Source organism: Zootoca vivipara, chromosome 12, assembly GCF_965207765.1.
Source record: "Zootoca vivipara chromosome 12, rZooViv2.hap1.1, whole genome shotgun sequence".
Classification (NCBI taxonomy): Eukaryota; Metazoa; Chordata; class Lepidosauria; order Squamata; family Lacertidae; genus Zootoca; species Zootoca vivipara.
This window is the reverse complement of record NC_142595.1, coordinates 33,782,423-33,802,201: the sequence shown is the minus strand read 5'-3', so window position 1 is coordinate 33,802,201 and position 19,779 is coordinate 33,782,423. Positions and strand designations below refer to the sequence as shown.

Below are 19,779 nucleotides of genomic sequence, written 5' to 3'. Positions count from 1 at the left end.
TCCCAAGAGGGAAATGCTAAGATAATAGAGATGCTAAATTGTAGAGTGGCACCACTCATCCATTCCGAAGGTGGGGGCGGGGCGGAAATCACGACTATAGGTGGCTTTCCATTATTACAGAGATTCTACATTTTACCGTAATTTCTATGGTCTTAAACTTTGCGGTAAAGTGACCTGGAGAAAGGGATGATGGGAGTTGTAGTCCAAATGGAGATGCTGGGTGTTTTAAGCTGCGCGCGCAGACGATAGTGCCCTTAACTGCAACGGTAATCTGTCGTTTTATTCGCCGTGGCGGTGCTTCAGACTTCAGAGCAATGATTCTGTACTGTATTTTCTGGAAAATAACCATTTCACTGCTTTAGTCATCGACGGTGACGCAGGCGAACCTTTACTCTACTTACCCCAGTTAAAAGCACAACGACTTAAATTAGGAATTTCCTAAACTGTATAACCTCTGGGCTCAACAACTGTGCCAAGGGAGCTGCATTTGCTCCCGGGCCATATTCAGGGTATTTTTACCAACGGAGAAAGCCTTAAGAACTCTGGACCAGGCTCATATGAAAGATTGCCCTTGTGTAGATCTGTTAAGATCACCTGCATCATCTGGAGAAATTTTACTTGTGGCAATGCACCCTGTATAATATCAGAAAGGCGATGATGCACAAATGAGCATTTTCAGCTGCTGCCCTTGTACTCTGGAACATCGTCGAAGCATAATTTGCTTTGGATATCCTACAAAGACATAGGGTCATGTACAAGCATTCCTTGTTCTAGAAGACTGGAACTTGTGTCACTACTAGATTTCTATTTTTATGATTATTTGTTTTCCTGCTATCTGCCCAAGCTGCAACAAAGCATGTCTCTCTCTCTCTCCTGTAGGTCTCTACAGCTGCAGCAGGCACCATAAACTTCTAACAATGTGTCTTCACCCCCAAAAGGCACACTTCTTCATTGTCTCCCGAGACAGACTGGTACCAAGAACATGTTATTAGGTTGGTTTGTATATTGTGTGCACTCTGCTTAGAAATGTAAAAAAAATTAGGCACCAGTCAAAAACATTCCTCTTCTCCCAGGCCTTTGGGTAATTAAACAATCTACGGCCTTTTAAACTGTGGGCTATTTTTTTGCTTGCTACAGTATATATATATACGGTATTTTTAATACAGTTTTAATACAGTTGTACCTTGGTTTTGGAACAGCTTAGTTCCTGAATGTTTTGGCTCCCGAATGCTGCAAACCCAGAAGCGACTGTTCCGGTTTGCAAACTATTTTTGGAAGCTGAATATCCGACAGGCTTCCTGCAGCCAGTCAGAAGCCGCGCTTTGGTTTCCAAATGTTTTGGAAGTCGAATGGACTTCTAGAACAGGTTCCGTTCGATTTCCAAGGTACGACTGTATTGTAAACCGCCCTGTGCTCGGATGAAAGGAGGCAAAGAAATTTAAAGCACTTTATAAATACTTTTAATTACATAAATAACACATGCCCTCTCTGTGTATCCCCACCACACTACTTGTTTGGTTAGGCAGAGAAAGAGTGACTTGCACAGTGTCACCAGTAAGCTTTGCAGGTGAGCAGGAATTTGAACTCACATCTCCCTTAACTCCTACATTATTGTGGCTTTATTGTTTGTTACCTACCCCGACGACAAAGATTAAAAACCTTACTTAAAATATGTTTCATTCTGTACAAATATGCATATGCTAGGGAAGAGGAGATTTTAGAGCTAGAGGAGTCTCTGGATGTCCTCTAGTCCAGCTGTGCTCAGTGCAGGAATCTTACAACTTCAGCATTCCTGACAGATGGGTGTCTACCATGTACTTAAATATTTCCAATGAAAGACACCACTACCTCCTCAGGCAGCATTTCCCACTGCCAAAAAGCTCTTCCCAATAGGAAGTTTTCTGATAATGTTCAGAGCCAAAATCTGCACTCTTGCTATTTCCACTCACTACTTCTAGCCGCTGTCTCAACAAATCCCCCAAACATATCAGCCCGTACCATAATTGGTATATCGTTGAAAAAGAGCAACAACAGAGCAATAATTGAAATATGGCTGGTTTATTGATTGAGCTTGAGACAGAAATTCATCACTGTGCAAAATTATTATCCTTGCCTCTTTCTGAATTGAGCGTGCATCTCACCCTAACAATCTTCGTTCCCTCCTTCCATATTTGTCTATGGTTATTAATGCACTTATGCATCTGCACATCCCATTTCTGCAGTATCTTCTAGTTACTTAGGAGTGTCATACTAAATATTCTTCCCTCTGCTCCCCCTGCCCAACACAAGGATGTGCTGTGTGACCTATTTTATGCAACGTTCACATGTTTCCCCCCTATGAACTGCAGAACATGATTTTCCATCCATCTGTGATTGTGTGCTCTGATTAAGCCCTCCCACTGCTGTGCAACATGGGACAAAAGTAGATTCCCATTCAGGCTTGGTTAAAGTAAAATGCTCTCCAAAATCAAAACAGACGAGGAAATTAATGCCAAAAGCCGACCCCTCAACTCCGTGTGCCTCCTTTCTCCTCTTTTGACTGGCATGCACATCCCAGTGTCTTTCCCTCCTCCATTCTGGGAAATGTACTGTTCAGAAACAAGCATGTGGTAAGTCAAGGCATCCGTTGGTCCCCCTGGGAAGTGGGCCTCAAGGGAGGCGACAGAAATAATTGTGGATAGGGATAGCAACAGCACCTGAAAGGGAGATGCCCAACGTGTCAGCTATACAAGCAACTCCCATAGCAAATTCACGGTGCTCCGGCTTGCTCTGCATTTAGAGGGAGGGAGGAGGAGAGAGAATATATATATTAGACAATGATCCTCTGCTATGACTTCTGAAAATGGGAGGTACTACTCCTAGTCACTATCACCTTTCTTTTGAGCTTCCCAGGCACCTGCTTCCTGCTTCCCTCCCCCAAGTGTCTTTTGCAGCACAAAAAGACTTTGCTGGAGCAGGGGAAGGGGAAAGAGGAGAGAGGTGCTTACACACACACACACACACACACACACACACACACACAACCCAACTGGTTAAAAGGTCTACTTGCTTGTTCCTTGCTCCCTCCAAATAATGGAACTGGCCTCATGCTCATCTCTCTCAAACTCTGAGTGATATGCCTTTCTCTACCCTCAGTCATGTGACTGAAGTCTCACCCTCCTGGGTGCTCCATAAACATTCTTCCCTATTGGGTACCTCCCACCCCCGCCAAGCTCACCTTTTCACTAATGCAGTGGAAAGTGTTCACGTAGCCAGCTCCTCCCAGCAATCCCTCGTAGAGTACCAGAGCAAAAACTATATAGATGCTGGGTAGAAACATTTTGGACACAGCAACCGAGAGGAACACCATGTTCAGGCACTAGTTGGAGAGGGGAAGCAAGAGATAGCATGTCAAGACCTTGACAACTGGAGGAGAAAACAATATGGCTGTTCTGCTGTGGGAAAAGGAGCGAAAGGTGGCAGTGATGGGGAATAAGCAGAACAGGAAAACATTGCAAGGGTAGGAAACTTCAAACAGACCAAAGTAAGAGACTGCTGCTCTGCCGACATTAGCAGGCAACACTGCCTGCTCCTTCCTGCTGCTCAGGCAGTTCTGAAAGGCACAATGGGAGACTAGGCCTGCCTATCCAGAAGGACAATTTGCAGTGCAATAAATGTGTGATCATCCTCCAAAAGGTTCACAGAAGCCTAGCTTCTCTTGCTTCTAAAGCAGGTGGGACAAACTGGTGGAGTCTCCTCCCACTGAAGCAGACCAAACACCAAGTCATTTGCATAGCCCCACCTACAAAGAGGGTGGCGCTGTGGGTTAAACCACAGAGCCCAGGGCTTGCCGATCAGAAGATCAGAAGGCGGTTCAAATCCCCGCAACGGGGTGAGCTCCCGTTGCTCAGTCCCAGCTCCTGCCAACCTAGCAGTTCAAAAGCACGTCAAAGTGCAAGTAGATAAATAGGTACCGCTCCAGTGGGAAGGTAAACGGTGTTTACGTGTGCTGCTCTGGTTCGCCAGAAGCAGCTTTTGTCATGCTGGCCACATGACCTGGAAGCTGTACGCCGGCTCCCTCGGCCAATAAAGCAACATGAGCGCCGCTACCCCAGAGTCGGTCACGACTGGACCTAATGGTTAGGGGTCCCTTTACCTTTACCTACAAAGCAGGTGGGAGGAGTGACCCCATTCCTCCACCTCAGAAGCAAAACACAAAGGCCCAAGTTCAGTCCCTGGCTGAAAGGAGCTCAGTCTGCTTCCTGGAGACTCTACAAAACTGGGCTAGATAGACCCAATGATAAGACTACCGCATGTGTTCACTGGCAGAGAAAGATCACAATACTTGGATTGCAACGTCAACATTACAACAGAAATGGGGGGATGAACATGTCTCGGAAGAGCAAAAAGGAATCATTCATGCAGGTGTCTGTTGGCGAGGGGGATGTTTTACCTGTAACACTGCAAGGAGCCATATGTGCCGAATCCGTATGCAGCTGGCAGAGGAACGAGAGACAAAGACCCCAGCCTGGTAGAGCATCTGGTACCTATAGGAGGCGGGGGGGGGGGAGAGATCAGGAGTTTTAGCTCCCAGCACTTTTCTAACCTACCAACCCAAGCCAGACTGAGGTTCCAAAATCCCATCTCGTCTCACCTCCCCGCCTTTCACTCACCAACGATATTGTTGCGGGTGATTAAACGGCGCTTCATGGAAGTACAGCAGTTCAAACTGAGGAAGGAGAAGACAAAAGGGGGGGCATTAATGGGGATGGATCAGAATATTTAGCTCCACCTCCCTGGTAAAGAAGTCTTCACCCATCCCCAACTTTCACACTACTCACCAGGCCCTGGTTGATGAAGTATTCAGCAAAATAGACAACAGCCAAAGGGATGAGGTATTTTAAGAGACCCTAGTAACAGAGAAGGTCCATGTTAGTGCATCATGGGAAGGCCATGAAACCATGAGTCAATCAGAGGTATATGGTCACCTTGAGTAATGCAGGCTTCACAAACAGCACCCTTTACTACTGGGATCACATTTGCACCATACATTTAAAGAACAAGGCTTCCCCCAAAGAATCCTGGGAACTGTGGTTTTTTAAGGGTGCTGGGAAGGTGAGGGGTAAACTCACAATGAGGTCTTTTACATCTGGGATCGGTGAGAAGGGCTTCCAGATAATGTGGCATAAATTCCAGTAAGAACCGAGACTTGGCCTTTGTTTAGCAATTTAATACGGTAGCATTCTCCCCGCATCCACTTTATGCATTATTCACCCTGATACCCTCTAGAATAGGGACATATTTACACGCAAATGTATACTGATATTTTCTGCGATATGGACACCTTTAAACATGTGCTCCGAAAAATCCTACACACTCATATTAAAAACAAAACACCACATACTAAGCCTGATTCTTACCTTGACCACCTGCCCCTTTTCTTGCAGGCTGAGCTGAGGGCTTTGTGCCTCTGAAGGAAGAAAATGACAGTTGAAATGAGACAGGATAAAAACAACGTTATTGAAAGAATTTTGAAAAATTCTGTACATTGCCAAATGCTAAGGATATTACATGAGGAGTTACAGCAATATCTGTGAGCGACTCTTCCTTGTGCTTGGCGTGAGCACAGTGCATCATGGGTAAAGAAGCCGTGACAGCATTTATTCCCAGGGATAAAGTCTTAAGATAGACTTTTTTTAAATAAAAGAATGGAAATGGTTTATTGAATATTTACAAATAAACTGTAAACAGAGAAGAACATTGGAAGGATTATTGTAATAACTTGCAGGTTTATAAGAGTATTTATTTAAGGTAGATGAATAAAGGAGTAAATTAAGTTCATTTTGATAGGCAGAAAATATTTAAAATAAATTTAAGGAACCGCAGAAAGAGGGGGAAGAAAGTCGAGTTTTGAAATGCTAAAAGGATTGTAAAATTATTGAAATGTTTAAAACTGAAAGTCATTAATAATTAATAATAATAATAATAATAATAATAATAATAATAATAATACCAAAGCCTTAAGATAAACAATGTGCATTGTGGGTATAAATACTTAACCTGTCCCTTATGATACAACAGGTGGCACCACAGGAAGGGCCAGTAAAGGGCTTGCTTACTGTTTTGGACTGTAGCTTTAATCTCAAGGAGCGGCTGCTGAGTTGAGGAAGGAGAACGCAGAGACTTCTGCGGACGATTGCCCCAGCCACAGCGGGGAGCTCCGGGGGGTGGAGCCAGCACAAAAGAATAACTATAGAGAAAGTGGAGAGGAGGAAGAAGGTGGTCAAGGAGCCATGGGGCCTCGAATGATCATTTTAAAACTTCTACTGCTATAAGCAGATACCTAATATGAGAAAGTTAGTCCTCACCTGACCTGCATAATGACCGGAACAATGGTCATGAGGAGGAGGGTGTGCTGGGGGCTCAAGCCTGACTCTGTCAGTCCAAGGTATGAAAGTGCCCCTAGCAGGCCGGCCCCACCTGTTCCAGAAGACCAGGCAGACACCACGGCACTGGGAGGGGTGGGGGCGTGGGAAGAGAAGCAGAAAGGACATGAGTCATAATGGGAGTGATTTCTGGGTACCAGAAAGCACCCCCAGACCTAGCGTCATTACCTAATTGACAAATCCTGCACAAATTTATTCTACTCACGCTTCAAACCAAACACTGGCCCAGCTGTCAATCTTGTCCCTCCCCTCACACATCAGGCCTTTCTGATTTTTATTATCATTATCAGATAGGTATGCATGTTTGTTTAGTTTTATATATATATATATATATATATATATATATATACACACACACACACACACACACACACACACACACACACACACACACATCCTTCACCATGAAAACGAAACAAAAACAAAAAAAACAGGCCAACAAAATATCTTTTTTAAAAGTTGCTGGGGGTGGTGGTGGTGGGTGGTGCAAAGCAACTAAGCTGGAAGATTTTGGAGCCTGTTTCTTCAGATCGAAAGGCAAAACAAGGATGCTTCGAAACAGGACCTGTGGCTGTATAAAAACGTTATATTTGCCTTCCTCTTTCAAAGCTGTTCCCCATGGTTGGAAGGAAGGCCTTGTGGGTTGGGGGACCTGTGGCTTTTCTATATGTTGTTGGGCTCGGACTCCCATCAACTCAGGCAGCATGGCCAATGGTCAGGGATGATGAGAACTGTAGTCCATTAACATCTGGAGGGCCACAGGTTCCCCATCCCTAATCTAAAGAAACAGGCTGCACCCATTGAGCAAGTAAGGCATCTGACCCCACTGCCAAATCTCCACCCTGCAGCCACTGTGTGCCTTTAGTTACCTGTCGAAGAAAGACGTGAGCGCAAGGAATGTTATTTCACCCAGGCCAGATGAAATACTGGCCAGCACGACACCTACAACAATTAGAAGGCGGAGAAAGACCCAGTCAATACAAAACATGCTGGTGCTTCCCTCTTGTTTTCTCTTGGCCCTCACCGCCAGAGCTCACAATTAAGAGGCAGCGATTCTAAAGCAAGAGATCACATATGCTCAAATCACAGCTGGAAAGATACGGGTGGTGCAATATAAAACCCGTAAGCCTCATGCTCTTGCCCCCCCCCCCCAGTTTTAGTCAAATCGTGCCTTCGAAGCATGCGAAGAAACAGCCGCCAAGAGGCTGTAACAATAAATAAGAAGGGGGCCAAGCTCCCCGGGTTTGCCCTCCATAATTTGAGGACTGCCTGCCTGCCCCCTGCCAACCCCATCTCCTGTGAAGATGGTTCTTACCTGCAAGGCTTTGGACTGTGCCTGTGGAGAAGGCTACCAACAGGAAACTACCCCAGGCCGTGATGGCGCAGATGACGACACGCAAGCTGTGAGGGGTGGAGTGAGGAAAGGGGGGGGGAGATATAAGCAGGGCCGTCTTTACCTGGGGGCGCAAGGGGTGCAGGGCACCTGGGCGCCCGATTCTGGGGGGCACCAGGCGCCCACCGTTGAAGCTGCCTAACCTCTTAACTATCTACCTATTATGAAATAATAAATAATTTTGATCAAGCTATAAAAACAAAATACAGTCATACCTCGACATCCGAACGCTTCGACTTCCAAAGGTTTCGACTTCCAAAGTCGACAACCCCCGGAAGTCCTTTCGGCGTGCACGTTCTGCGCCTGCGCAGAGCGGCGTGTGCGGTCGGCGCATGCACAGAAGCGCAAAATCGCGCTTTGCGCATGCGCTGTAGTGGCGCTTTGACATCCGAAAACCTCGACTTACGAAGACGGCCACAGAACGGATCGTCTTCGTAAGTCGAGGTACCACTGTACATATATACCTAGGTATTACCAAAATGTATACCTACTGTTTCACTAAAGGACTTTCGACTTTGTGCGCTCATTTATCAAAGACGCACCACGCTTGTCATTCACAACGGCGGTGCTTGTCATTCATAACAAGAGATAAGGCGTAAGCGTGGTGTCTGACATAAGCATAATAAAAGTTAATTTGGGGGCTAATCTAAATTTGGTGGTGCTGGGCGGATTTTCCCCCCTCGGTGGCGCATATGCTCAAGACAGGGCTGGCTATAAGATGGAAAATGGACGAGGCCTGAACTAACCATAAAGCCTCTTGCCCATATGTCACATACAAAGACAACCCCTCGTGACTACCAGGGCTCGTAGCTCATTCTTCCTTCAAAGAATTCTGGGCTCTGTGGTTTGGCACTCAGAGAGTTACAATTCCCAGCAAGCCTTGGCTTGGATATTACTTCACAATAATGAATCAAGATATTTTTTCATATATGTTAACAGAAAGGCCACAAGTACATAATGCAATTTAACATCTTCTCCTTTCTACGGATTATACAATTTTGTTCCAAATACACATGCAAATAAGTTCCCATTTCCATTTTGCATTACAGGGGAATTTGGTTTCTACCCAGACGACATTTCCAGCGATCTGAGCCAACTCACCCATATGGGAGCAAGTGGATACAAAAAGGTGCGCTGAATTTGATTAGAAGGGTGGGCAGAATGTCAGCCAACAGCACGGCCTGTAGGGGGCAACAAAGAGATGGGAGTGAGCCAGTAGCTGGTGCCACACTCTCAAACCTGCCCCTGTCATCTCCCCGCATCCGACACTTACCCCCGTGGAGATGGCATTGCAGTCGTAACGAGAAGCATTTGCAGGAACGCTGGGGGGAGTCTGAGGGAGCAATTGGGCACAAGAGGTTAAATGTAGGAGAGAATAATTTTTTCAGCCATCATTTCACCATCTGTTTTCCAAGATTTTCCTCATTCCAGTATGGAAGTATAACTTATTCAGTCAGGCATTCAGTCAGGGATGATGGGAATTGTAGTCTAAAACATCTGGAGGGCCGAAGTTTGGGGGTGCCTGGTTTAATCCATGGATTAATCCTGTGGCCCTCCAGGTGCTGTTGGACTCCAACTCCCAGCAGCCCCAGACACCATGGAGGGTCACCGGTTCCTCAACCCAGCTTTAACCCTTCTTTTGCCTGCCATTTTCTTGATTTTTAGAATAGGGGCAAATATCAGCTTTGGTGGTGGTAGTGGGGAGGTTGGAACAGGAAGAGAGGGGGAAGATTAGAGGGGCCCTGGAACTACTTTTTGCAAAGAAATGACCAGTCTGAAGTCTGAAGGTTTCAAAAAATGCAGTTAGAAGTTTGACCTTTGCAGATTTTCAGACACTTTTTATTATACTTTTAGTCCAACCTTCCATCAATGGTTAGTTTAGGGACAGTGTAACATGGTTTTACCCTCCCCCATTTATCTCCACAGCAACTCTGGGAGGTAGGTTAGGCTGACAAACTCCAGATTACCCAGTGAGCTTCATGGCTTTGTGGGAATTTGAACCCAGATCTCCCTGGTCCTATTCTAAACACTCAACAGTACAATATTAGCACCACCAAATCGCATTGTCAAACATTCTGTTCATACTCATGACCACTGTCAGCAACCAGCATGGCTGGTTTGTATACGGCTCCCTGGTCATGTTGCAGGGCCCAGGAGGAGAGTGACATTACTGCTGCCATCTTAGTTAGCACTGGGCAATGTCACAATCTTCTCGATTAGTGCATGTGCTCACTAGCAGTGTAAGGGCATCCCAATTCCTTCTTTGCTGTGTACAATATCTGAATGGCTCGTTTTCCCCACTTACAGTACTTGTCCACAAATTTACAGAGCAAATCTGTTTGTGGTCAGATCCAATGCTCTGAGATGTTTGCCTTCACGTTTGCCTGAAATTTCCCCTCTGCTTAGAGTAGTTTGATCTTAAGAGGCCTTTCAAATATCCAAAGGCCTTGCTAACCAAGTGCTAGAGTCAGCCTTAGTGCAGTGCCAACATCCAAATAATCCTTTTTCATCTTTCGTACACACAGGTGATGCACCCTCTGCCACAGCCCACAGTCCTTCGCATCTGTAGGCTCTAATGTACCACATCTGGCACACAGATGTTTTTCTATCCCTGTTTTTCTATTCATCTCTCTCATCCAGGCTCAGATACTTTCTCTTGCTTTCTCCTGCACCCAGTACAATCTGTTTCTTGCTCTGTTTTGTACACAAACACTCAAGAACTCCTCTTGTTTGAATTCTCACTGGTTCAGTCCCATTGCCTGCTGGCACCTTCTGATGGCTGAGAATATCATGGGCCGCACTCAGCATTACTACATAGGCAAAGTTGTTGCAGAGTCCCAGCAACCTGTGGAGGGGAAAGCAGGCAAGTCAGAGCACCCAGAAGCGCAAGACAGGAGAGTCAGTGTTATCATATCATTTCTTTCATCTCTATTCTGCCTTTTTTCCAGGCCAGAGTTCAAGGGGGCATATATAAGGTTCCCTGCTCCCAAGCAGCCTCCCATCCAGATTCAGTTCTGCCTAGCTTTAGCAAGGTTGCTACATCGTGCCTTTAGACTAGTCCCTTTTGAAATCCCAGAATGGCATCCCCACACCCTCTGTTCCCCAGGCAACGAGTGTGTGAGAGAGTTCGTACAAATCCGGCTACAGCAAGCCCCACACAGCCCTCCAGTATGTTGCAATATGCTCAGATGTGGAGGATGCAACAAGGGAGGAGATCAAAAGGAAAGGAAATCTGATCAGTTTACTGTGAACAGAGCATACAGCAAAATGCACCAACGCATAGAAAGAGAAACCTGAGTTTAATCGAGCTGTCATTGTGCAAGAAATAATGCCACAGAGAAGCTGCATTATATAAAATAAGAAATGAGGTTCTGCTTTTGTTCATGCTCCATAGCCTAGAAAAACTGTGGAAATAAAGCAAAGGGGACCTCACCAGAAGCCCACATTGTTCCTCCACTGGCTACAGGCATCCAGGGTGGTCTCAGGCTCGGCAGAGGGTGAGGCATCTTCATCTTCCCCTGTTTCTTGAGGGGGTGGAAGAGGAGCAGAGTCAGGGAAGAAAACGGGGGGGGGGGTTGTTGAATGGGGGGGATGAGAGATGGGAGCAAAGAAGACTCACCTTCAGAATCACTCGGGATGTGATGCCACAGACTCCCAGGAGGTCCCATGGCAGGCAGGGCAGAATGGGGTAGTGGGGGCGACTATCTATAACAAAAGGGGGGGCATAGATAAAAACAGAAACCATAGCTGCCCTAGAAACTTCATAACTACACTGAGATATCCTCTCCCTCTTGCACACACCAGTCTCTCTTTCTGTACCTTTAAGAAATCGGAGCCTTAGACCATGACCGCGTAGCTTTAGGCCATATCATCGCTCCTCTCTGCTAGGCGTAACAGATCCAATAAGCTTCCTCCTAAGCAGCTGTCATGTGAAGCTGAAGTTGCCGCCTGACCTTGCTTCCGGGTTTGATGCCATTTCCTGCTCCCAGTGCCCTCACTTGCGTGCCCTGCCGATAAAGCCATACATTGACGTAGGCACAAGCTGACCAACAAGTCGCTGTAATGAAGCTAGATGTGCCCTCAATTGACATGGCTGCTTTACAACAACAGTCTCCTCTCCCGGCAGAGCGTGATTGTCGGAAAGTTATTGCAATAACGCTATTCATCGGGTAGCTTCAGATGGGTATGAACAGGTTCGGTATTGTTTCGTTATCACTTTAAATTAGGCATTCTACACGAGGCCTGCATGTATTTAATGGAGTGACCGATTGCAGAGTTTTGCCATGTATTTTATTTTGAAATATTTGCATCCCTCTATCCTGACCATTCAAAACACTCGAAATAAAGTAAAATGTTTATTTTTAAAATTATAGCAGAAATCCCAGAGAAAAATCACAAAGTAAACCGTAAACAAAACAGACTCCTTAGTACCTTCCAGAACAGAAACGTTTTAAAAAGTAAGTAAAAGCGTGGGGGAGGGGGCAGTCATCCCAAGTAGGGTTGCCAACTTTGTTCTGACAAAATACAGGACAGGATGGCGGGCGGGGCGGGCAGGCAGGGGGAGCTGGGGCAATTTTGTTTTTAATCTGGTGCTGAAATGACTTCAGAACAATCCATTACAATATATTGCAGCCAAGCCTGATGGCCTCTCTGGAATTTGTCACATACACATGAATTTATAAATCTGTCTGTGCTTTGCGACCCAGAGCTTAAATACGTGACCTTTCATGCACATGCAATTCATGCAGGCCAGGGCAAATAAATAAATAGGGGGGCATATTCTGATGAGGGGATGAGCTTTGCTCCACATGGTGAATTTCTGAAAGAGAGAAAAAATAATAGGCGGCAGGGGCTGTGGTGGAATCAAGCCTTGTAGGAAGCTACTTCTCCCCCACTATGTTCAGAATTGGGGTTTCTGGGCTACACCTGTTGCTCTCTGAGGAATGGCCCGGCATCCCCAGGCTGCAGCTCTGTGGATCTCTGTACCACCCATATGATTCCAGACCAACTGCAAAGGAAGTCCCACTTTTTGGTTTAGATACTAGAATCCTTCCTGCACTCCTAAAGAAAATGACCCTTTGCAAGTTGTTTAACGATTCTGGATTGAAGAAGTCTTCTCTCGAAGGATCTTTATATTGTACAAACCAACAATGAGTTTGATTTTAAGGACGCCGTTTACCGAGCTTCCTTGATCTGTGACCTCTCTCTCTCTCCACCTAGGCCAGAGGAAATAGATGTTATTCTTAACTGGTTCCTCTGAGGAAACACAACCCTGCAGAAGACATATGTGAGAGATTTGGAGCTGTAACTATTAGTACTCTTTAGGCATTCTAGGCTGCATACCCACCGTACATTTAAAGCACATGACTCCCCTCCCCAAGAATTCTTGGAACTGTAGTTTACCCCTCACCAAGCTACAATTCCAAGCACCCTTAGCAAACTACAATTCCCTGGATTCTTTAGAGAAAGCTGCGTGCATTACAAGTGTGGTGTGTGTATGCAACCCAAGCTTCACACAATGTCCAACTGTAGAGGCAGAGCATAGCCATTGTGGCTAGTAGCCTTTGATAGCCTTATCCTGCATTTAGAATCTTGGAATCATAGAACTGGAAGGGACCCAAGGGTCATCTAGTCCAACCCCCTGCAATACAGCTAAAGCATCCATGACAGATGGCCCTCCAACCTCTGCTTAAAAACCTCCAAGGAAGGAGAGTATACCACCTCCCGAGGGGAGACTGTTCCACTGTCGAACAGCTCTTACTGTCAGAAAGTTTTCCCCCATGTTTAGTTAGAATCTCCTTTCTTGTAACTTGAAGTCATTGGTTCGAGTCCTACCCTCCAGAGCAGGAGAAAAGAAGCTTGCTCCGTCTTCCATGTGACATCCCTTAAGCTATTTGAAGATGGCTATCATATCTCCTCTCAGTCTCCTCTTTTCTATTTATTTGTCTAATCCTATGTTGGAGCCATGTTTCTGAGGAAATAACCAAAGGTCACTTCCAGGTGAGCTATTTATGGAGCATTCATCCCAATCTGTTTGCACAAAGATTGAGCATTTGCTCTGATTCCTTTAGAGGGAGATTATACAGTGTTGCATCAAGCAAGTTTTAATCCCACACTTTCAAGTGCATTTCCCCATCACCCTCCTATTTGATTGGCGGAGCAGATGAGCTTCTTGAGAAAGAGCGCTAGATCAACTTTAATCGTGCAACCTGAATTTGCCAGTATGGGATTAAATCCCACCTGCAAAACAGCAACAGTCTGGAAGCTGCCTGATTTCCCATTCATTTCTTTCAAGCCCCACCTAGAAATGTAGATGCCTCACCTGGGGCTGCACACACACCATACATTTAAAGCACGCGCGCACACACGCACACACACACACACACACACACACACACACACCATGTCTCCTGGGAAATGTAGTTTGCTGAGGACTAGCTCTGCGAGGATAAAGGTACAGCTTTAAATGTACGCAGGCCTACTGAATTAGGCTGCTATGGCCTTGGATCATTCTGTCATCATTTGGCATTTGGGAACTGATTTGTTAATGCTCCTTCGTTTGTTCTTGTTCTCTCTCTCTCTCTCTCTCTCTCTCTCTCTCTCTCTCTCTCTCTCCCTGAACCTCCTGAATTTTTATGATTGTAACAATGGCTAGCTACCTTAAGGGTCTCTTTTCTGGGATGGGAAGGCATGATCATAATGGTCTAATAAACAGATGAATGAATAAATAGCAGCCTTACTTGTAATCACGTTAATGGTATGCTAAGCTCTGCTCTATTTTGAAACTAATCAGAACCCCAACTTGTTGTGGGTTGTTCCACAAGTTGGGAAAGAACCTGGGTGTGTTTTGGTCAAAGTTAATCGCTGGTTGGCACAGGGTTCAGGTCAAGTTGCCACTAAATTTTCAAGAGAGAGAGAGAATCTTTTTATTATTATTTTTTTATAGAAGGGTTGATATTTGGATGAAAGTAAAAAAGGGAGGGTTAATGAACAAGATTAACAGAATTTTCCAACTCCAACAGCCTGAGTTGGAGGCTGATTTAGTCGGCATTTGACACTGACTGTCTCTCAACGCTTCTTGTTTCCATCGGGTTTGTGGTGTGCTGCTTTAACAGTTGTGCAAAGCCAGAACGGACTGTGGCAATGAGTTGCAAAGGGGAGGAGGAGGATGTGGTCAGAAGCTTTGACGGCGGCGTTACTTCCCTCCCTGGGGAGAAAGGAGAAGCTGCTGTACCTCCTCTCCACCTGACCCAGATGTCCGATGGAGCACCTTCAACGCCTGCTGGGGACCCTTCAACGGGCTCTGGTAAAGAAACCCCCTTTGGTCGTCAGCCAAGCTGGGGTGGGCTCCAGGGCCCATGACTTACGTAGAGGGAGGTGGGTGCGTCTGCTGGCTTGCTCAACAGACCATCTGCATTCAGTGTCTCCCTTGCTCCACCCCATCTTCAGGATTATGTTTCGTCCTTCACCACTTACCTGCTTGGAGATGAAACTTATCCGGGAGCAGAAGAGCCAGGACAGAGAAGGAATAGGAGCAGCCGTTGCAGCAGCCATGATGGGGAAGTGGAGACGGCACACTCTGGGTAATGAAGCCGCTGGTTGAGATGGGAGTGGGGGAGCTATTTATGCTTGGAGCTTTCTGCCTCTTGAGTGGAAGGGTCTCCGGCACAGCAGCTAGATTCACCCATTCCCCCTCTTCCCTGCAGGGACATCCCTCCAACGAGACATCTGGAGGTCTTCGAAGGTTGCCTCACCACAGAGGTAGGTGCTGGAAAAGAGGAGGCGGGGCAAGAGTCATCTAAGCTCCGCCTCTCCTTCACCATGGTCCTTCCTTTTTCAGATAACCCCAGCCAACCAAGAAATCCAGGCAGCGTCAGAAGCAGCAGACAACGATGCTCAGGCAACAGAGTCTGTTCACAAACTTTCCAAATTGCCCATCAGATCTGAGGGACAGGAAAAGGCTGAGGAAAAGCTCTCAGGTGATGGAAAATTCTAGAACGTGCCAAAGTCACACTGTGGAGGGCCCGATGGGGGTTTCTAGGAGGATTGGGTTGCTACCTGGTTTGTTTTAGCTTGGAGTCTCCATCCTAAACATAAATGTGTGGGAAGCGGTTGTGGTTACTAAGTCTTGAGGATAAGACCCTCTGCATATGAGCAGAGAAACCTCCATCTTTGTCACTGACAAGTTCCTGTGCTAATATATGCCATTTGAATAAGATTCCAGAACTGGGACTACTGGCGCATGGCTCATCCTGGAAAGAGAAATCAATATATTTATATTGGGCATTCTGCATGCACTGATGTTTCTCTGCTATTGTTTTTATTGATTGTGATCCTGAATGTTTAATGATCCTGTATAATTTCAGGGTTTTTGGTGCTTTGTTACTGGGGATGATGTTTTATTCTGACATCTTGCATAATAATAATAATAATAATAATAATAATAATAATAATAATAATAATAATAATTTGTTAGCCTTGTTGCAGTTTAAAAGAAATTACGATAATAAAAATATTTTACAATAAGAAAACATCCTTAGTTTCAGGGTGGAATAATAATATAGGAATGTATATATTTGTGAGGAGAAACCAATATCTTTAGGTTCTGGGGTGCTCAAATGCAGAGGCGAAGAGACCAAGATCTGTGTTGCCACAGTATGAGATTCATAGTGTGGGACCCAGGAAAGAGCCCCTTCAGTAGGAACTCCTAGTATTTGCAACTCCCTCATAACTGAGCTGTGTTTCAGGCAGTTAGTTAAGACTCCTCTTTTCTGGTGGGTGTTTAGAGGAGGAGAGACCTGAATGCTATTAGCAATTGTTATTCGGTGATAACTGCTACGTGCTTTTGAAAGATCCTGGTTCATCAATTGTATGCGTTTTTAACTATTTGCTTTGTTGTAAGCTGCCCTGTGGCTTGTGCGGAGGGAGCTATATAATTCAAATGCATAATCCAAATATTGTACATAAATATTGTAAACGTGACCCTCCTAATTTCTCCCCCACAGAGTCCTCTCAGTTCCCAGCTGATGCTCCAGAGCCAAGCCCCACAGCAGCTGCGATCAGCAGCATCAAACATAAAGATGTGGAGGGGCCAACTGCTACTGGGGGACTCCATCAGTGGGAGCTAGAAGGAACCAGCTGGATAGGAGGAGGTCAGCAGCAGGGGGCGCTAGAGGAAGTGGCAGATACAGAACAGCATCAGCATGGGGAAGCAGAGGGGCCCAAAGGCAAACAGTTGGAGAAACAAGGGCAGGAAGAAGAAACTTCAGAGGAGAGGGAGGAAAAACAAGTGGGAACCTTGTGGTATGACAGGACCCAGCAAATTGCACCAGATTTGACACCATTTGTGGGAGAAGAGCAGAGAGGGCTGGATGGGATGGTGAGGGCTGTGGGGTTTCAGCTCAGTGGGGTGGTGGAGGAGGGGGTCAAGATGGTGGAGGGACAGCAGCTAGAGGCTGAGAGACAACAGGAAAATGAAACAGAGATGGAAAAGGACCTGCTGGAGGAAATAAATATGGCAGAGACTGAAGGAGACCAGGAGGAGATGCTCGGAGCTGGGAGAAGCCACCTGTGGGAGCCCGAGGAGGAAGTAAAAGGCACAAGAGAGACTGATTGTGGTCAGGAAAAGGAACTGGGAGAAACTTTATGGTACGAGGGGATTCAGGAAAGGGTACCAGATTGGTCACAGTTTGTGGAGGTACAACACCGAGGGCTGGAGGAGGCAACCAAGATGGCAGAAGATGAGCAACTGGAGGTCGAGCAGGAACACACAGAAGATCCAGAGGCAGAAGGGCAGGAGGGGAAGACATGGGCTGTGGGGTTTCACCACAGGGGGCTAGAGAAGGAGGAAGAGGAGGTCAAGATGGCAAATGGTCAAGAGCTGGAGGTCAAGCAGGAACAAGAAGAAGAACCAGAGGTGGAAGAGAACCTGCAGGAGGAGTTAGATATAGCCGAAGAAGAAGAAATTCAGCAAGCAATGCCGGACGCGGCAGAAACTGAGAGAGAGCAGGATGGGGAGCCAAAGGGAATAGCAGAGAACAGGGGTGGTCAGTGGGAAGAAGTGGCAGGTGTAGAAGAGACAGAAGGGGTCCAGCAGAGGGAGGTAGAGGAACCCGTGAGAAAGGAGGCAGCAGAAGAACAAGTGGAAGTTACAGGAGAAGAATGGCTAGAGGAGAGTGACCAGGAGAGCGAATCAGAGAGGCCGGCAGAAGCTAGTGGTCTTCTTGACAAAGAGGAGCTGGAAGCAGCTGGAGTCCAGACAAAGCAAACAGAAGAGACGGACAGCCGCCAGCAGCAAGAACCCATGGTTTGCACTGCCTCCATCACTGGGACGTTCCCAGTTAAGGTAAGCAAAACTAATATAAAAATGGAGCATGATGGGAGTCAGGACTCTGGAGTTAACCAATCCACTGCTTCCATGCAGGTCAAGCCACTGAACACAAGTCACCAAATGGAGCGGGTGCTGCTTCGCCGCAAGAGCTCTATCCGGCGGGCGCCTAGCACAAAGAGACAGCCAGTGGAGACGACGCAGCCAGAGACGATAAGTGTAGCTGAGGAGGTTCCAGCTCAACCACAAACACCGCACAGGCAGAACCCAAGGCATTCTGGGTAAATATGAATATCCTATCACCACCATCCCAGGAGTTGACCTTGGAGTTTTGCCTCGCTTTGCCCATTCATTCTCTTTGCCTCCCCAGGTTTGGGCCTCTGCACCCCAACATGATGGCTGAACTTCAGACGCGCCTGCGCAAGCCTCAGTGACCCAAGGGCTGATTTCTGCATTGCCGTATATTTGAGCTTTCACAGGACGTAAATGCCACCTCTGGAAATCTAGGGGCAGTTTAGCACTCATTTCCATGTTAATTGCTTTCAGGGGAGGGGAGATACTGTATACATTTGCAACCCTGTTAACGCAGAAAATTGTGGAAGATGAGCGGTGAAATTTGGGGTACTCTACCGGCATACAGCTCTCTGGTGCCATTTTCATGCATGAATCATGGGGGAACGGAAGTGCGCATGTGCGGAAAGGGTGGGGAAGTAGCCACACGTCCAATGACATTTGTGGTTGTATCACACTGCACCCACCAGTATGAAAAAGAATTAGTGCAGCATGCCAGAGTATTAATTGAAAAGCTACAATAGGTTCAGCAGTGTGAAAGCAACGTTAGAAAACAGGGCAGGAGTGCTAGTGTTATAATCAGGAAAACCACCACAAAATTCCCATGTCTGAACGCACCCCTGTGATCAGCTAAGGCTTGGGGTGCATGTGTTGGGGGAGCAGGACTAGAAAATGGGGCCAATGTCTTCAGCATGGCACTGGTTGGCATTCATATCAATGGCTCCTTCCGCATTAGAGCCTTGTAGTGCTGCGGAACCACTGCTTTTCCACAATCATCTGAAAGTGGAATTAACACTTCACGTAGTACTTAATATAGCTCTTTCCTCCCTAAAAACTCCTTCCTGCTCAGTCTGTTAAGGCAGGGATAGCCAACATGGTGCCCTCCAGATGTCAATGGATAACAGATCCCATCCCCCTTGACCACTTGCTATGCTGGCTGCGTCAGATCACATTTGTTATCCAGTAGCATGCAGTGGACATCACTGGCTGCCCCTGTAACAATATCTACATCAGAAGCTCTATCAAGCGTACCACCACTTTCAAATGTGAGAGAGCCTTTTCAGTGGTTGTGTCCTCCCAACTTTTAAAATATTTTTTCGTAACTAAGCGAAGAGGATGTTTTTCTTTCCGGCTTTTTAACGATAGCTTTAGTTCATTGAACTAAAATTAGTTAATGTAGTTCATTTATTCACGTTTAATTGTTATTTTTACTTTTGTTTTTAGTTGCTGTTTTTCACCATCAGGTGTGCAGTTTCTGTCTGGTTTAAAATGTCAAAATGTTGGTATTAAAAATGGTTTAATTGCACTGTCTTTTGTCCTGTTTCAAAAGCTTCCATTGAGAG

The 19,779-nt window shown here is 46.1% G+C and overlaps 2 protein-coding genes and 1 long non-coding RNA gene across 6 annotated transcripts; 2 read left to right on the top strand and 1 right to left on the bottom strand.

The window, feature by feature from the left end:
* Positions 1-78: 78 nt before the first annotated feature.
* On the top strand, positions 79-1,109 carry LOC148683969 (uncharacterized). The gene is made up of 2 exons (XR_015946723.1): positions 79-266; positions 880-1,109. It is a non-coding gene; the product is annotated as an uncharacterized LOC148683969 (long non-coding RNA).
* A 933-nt stretch (positions 1,110-2,042) lies between these two features.
* Positions 2,043-15,434, bottom strand: CLN3 (CLN3 lysosomal/endosomal transmembrane protein, battenin). Of its 4 annotated transcripts, XM_035136211.3 has the most exons (17): positions 15,295-15,434; positions 11,638-11,825; positions 11,438-11,523; positions 11,252-11,336; positions 10,561-10,663; positions 9,092-9,151; positions 8,920-8,999; positions 7,741-7,826; positions 7,295-7,367; positions 6,348-6,491; positions 6,099-6,229; positions 5,400-5,449; positions 4,821-4,889; positions 4,653-4,708; positions 4,433-4,526; positions 3,218-3,358; positions 2,043-2,769 (listed from the first exon to the last, which is right to left on the bottom strand). In XM_035136211.3, exons 3-17 carry the CDS (start codon positions 11,484-11,486, stop codon positions 2,650-2,652), a joined length of 1,341 nt encoding a protein of 446 aa, XP_034992102.2. In that variant the 5' UTR covers positions 11,487-11,523; positions 11,638-11,825; positions 15,295-15,434; the 3' UTR covers positions 2,043-2,649. The 4 variants fall into 4 exon arrangements, with proteins under 4 accessions (XP_034992102.2, XP_034992100.2, XP_034992104.2 ...); XM_035136209.3 differs by lacking the exon at positions 15,295-15,434 and having other exon boundaries at positions 11,252-11,342; XM_035136213.3 differs by lacking the exon at positions 15,295-15,434 and having other exon boundaries at positions 10,588-10,663; positions 11,252-11,342.
* Positions 11,876-19,742, top strand: LOC118095170 (uncharacterized). Its single transcript, XM_035136206.3, has 8 exons — positions 11,876-12,011; positions 14,934-15,124; positions 15,268-15,401; positions 15,525-15,579; positions 15,659-15,797; positions 16,824-18,163; positions 18,242-18,426; positions 18,516-19,742. Exons 2-8 carry the CDS (start codon positions 15,080-15,082, stop codon positions 18,577-18,579), a joined length of 1,962 nt encoding a protein of 653 aa, XP_034992097.1. The 5' UTR covers positions 11,876-12,011; positions 14,934-15,079; the 3' UTR covers positions 18,580-19,742.
* Positions 19,743-19,779: the final 37 nt, after the last annotated feature.

What these genes read in the sequence shown, in the direction of transcription:
- CLN3 (XM_035136209.3), bottom strand. Translation starts at nt 11,486, where the DNA reads ATGGGACCTCCTGGGAGTCTGTGGCATCACATCCCGAGTGATTCTGAA. An exon ending in TAAAGCTACAGTCCAAAACA is followed by an intron (nt 5,450 to 6,098) that starts GTAAGCAAGCCC and finishes TTCTTCCTTCAG; the next exon opens with AGGCACAAAGCCCTCAGCTC. An exon ending in CACCCGCAACAATATCGTTG is followed by an intron (nt 4,527 to 4,652) that starts GTGAGTGAAAGG and finishes CGCCTCCTATAG; the next exon opens with GTACCAGATGCTCTACCAGG.
- LOC118095170 (XM_035136206.3), top strand. Translation starts at nt 15,080, where the DNA reads ATGGAGCACCTTCAACGCCTGCTGGGGACCCTTCAACGGGCTCTG. An exon ending in GGACCCTTCAACGGGCTCTG is followed by an intron (nt 15,125 to 15,267) that starts GTAAAGAAACCC and finishes CCCCATCTTCAG; the next exon opens with GATTATGTTTCGTCCTTCAC. An exon ending in CTGGGACGTTCCCAGTTAAG is followed by an intron (nt 18,164 to 18,241) that starts GTAAGCAAAACT and finishes GCTTCCATGCAG; the next exon opens with GTCAAGCCACTGAACACAAG.